This window comes from Chrysochloris asiatica, unplaced genomic scaffold (genome assembly GCF_000296735.1).
Source record: "Chrysochloris asiatica unplaced genomic scaffold, ChrAsi1.0 scaffold00199, whole genome shotgun sequence".
In the NCBI taxonomy this organism is placed as follows: domain Eukaryota; kingdom Metazoa; phylum Chordata; class Mammalia; order Afrosoricida; family Chrysochloridae; genus Chrysochloris; species Chrysochloris asiatica.
In genome coordinates, this window is record NW_006408717.1 from 4,627,823 (window position 1) to 4,629,247 (window position 1,425).

Genomic DNA, 1,425 nt, shown 5'->3' on the forward strand with positions numbered 1-1,425 from the left:
CAATGGACTCAAGTGTAACAACAATCATGAAAGTGGCACAAGACAGAGCGGTATTTTGTTCTGTTGTGCGTAAAGTCATGTTGAGTTGGAATTGACTCAACCACACCTAATAGCAACAACAACAACATATTCATTTGAAATGTGCTCACTTGACTTGAAGATGATATGATAAAAAAGAAAGAAGGAAAGATAAGACAGCAGATTACATGTAGCAGGTGACTGTTCCTTTTCTATAGAGAATAAAGGGATAAGACATGAGTGTAGATGGGAAATCATCTTCCTAAGGGTGTGTTAAATTTAGAACTTGACTGCCTTTTACACATCAAATTGCACATACACAGATGGACTAAGAAAGCACTATTGAAAACATCTAATGAAAAACACGGTACTTGGTTTATTGAGTCACATGTAATGTTTTTATATGCAGAACTTCCATTAAGTTCTCAACAAATACTTGCCACATTAATAATATATTACCATTACTCTTTGTTGAAAAATTCAATATCTTAAAAATTTTCTCTTATATGTAAAGGGAACAGATTAGAGCTTTCTTCAATATTTTTTTCTTAAGACAGATACAGTTATTGTATGAGGTGGAAGGTGATCCAGATATAAAACTTACACCTTGTCCAGACTTTATTTGCCAGAATTTACTGGCATGCAGACACAGTGGGTGTGAAATGTCTGTTTATTTTAGTGCTGGCTAACTAGCAATTAGAGTCTGAAGAAACCACTGAAAACAGGAGTATCTTAAAATTTGAAATGGGCTTCATTATTTGTATCTAAGCAATCTTTCATTCAAGCTAGAGTTTCAATCTACATCTACTTAGAAATATCCTATAACTTGATTGTTTCAGTGAAAGTCTTTAATAGTTTCTTCTGGTTCCAAACATTAAAGCATAAATAAATATCATTCTCTTCCTTTAGAAGGAGCAATCAGTTTACTTACCAGGATAGGAGGAGATGGTGTTGATGTGGGTTGTCCTGATGACGCCCACTCGGGTCCCTCGGTTGTTCTTCATGCACATGCAGATGCATATGGCGATTCCAGCAATGACTCCCATGATAAACACGATTCCAAACACGATGCCAGCAATGGCAGTACCCCTGAAGAGGAAAAAACAAAAGTGCTCTTATTGAAGGGGCTCATAAACATTCTTCATTATTATTCTTGACTACATGGCAAATGTTTCTTTAAAAATTTTTATTTTATTAAAATTTTTCATTTATATTTCTCCCTTCCCTCTCATCCCTGGTAACCATCACAGATTGTTTATTATAGCCTGAAAACCTTTTCTTGACTTTTCATAGTAGTGCTCTCATATAATATCTTTCCCTTTACTATCTATTAATTTCACTCAGCATAATGTTTTCCAGGTCTGTCCATGTTATGCTGTGTTTAACAGATACAGCTATTCTTTGATT

At 34.7% G+C, this 1,425-nt stretch overlaps 1 protein-coding gene across 1 annotated transcript in view; it reads right to left on the minus strand.

Annotated features, from left to right (window-relative positions):
* Positions 1-1,425, minus strand: part of LOC102824916 (cysteine and tyrosine-rich protein 1-like) — a 198,229-nt gene that overhangs the window by 22,128 nt on the left and 174,676 nt on the right. The window contains exon 3 of the mRNA XM_006872476.1: positions 950-1,107. Coding sequence (XP_006872538.1) covers positions 950-1,107 — 158 coding nt within the window. The remainder of the gene's footprint in view (positions 1-949; positions 1,108-1,425) is intronic.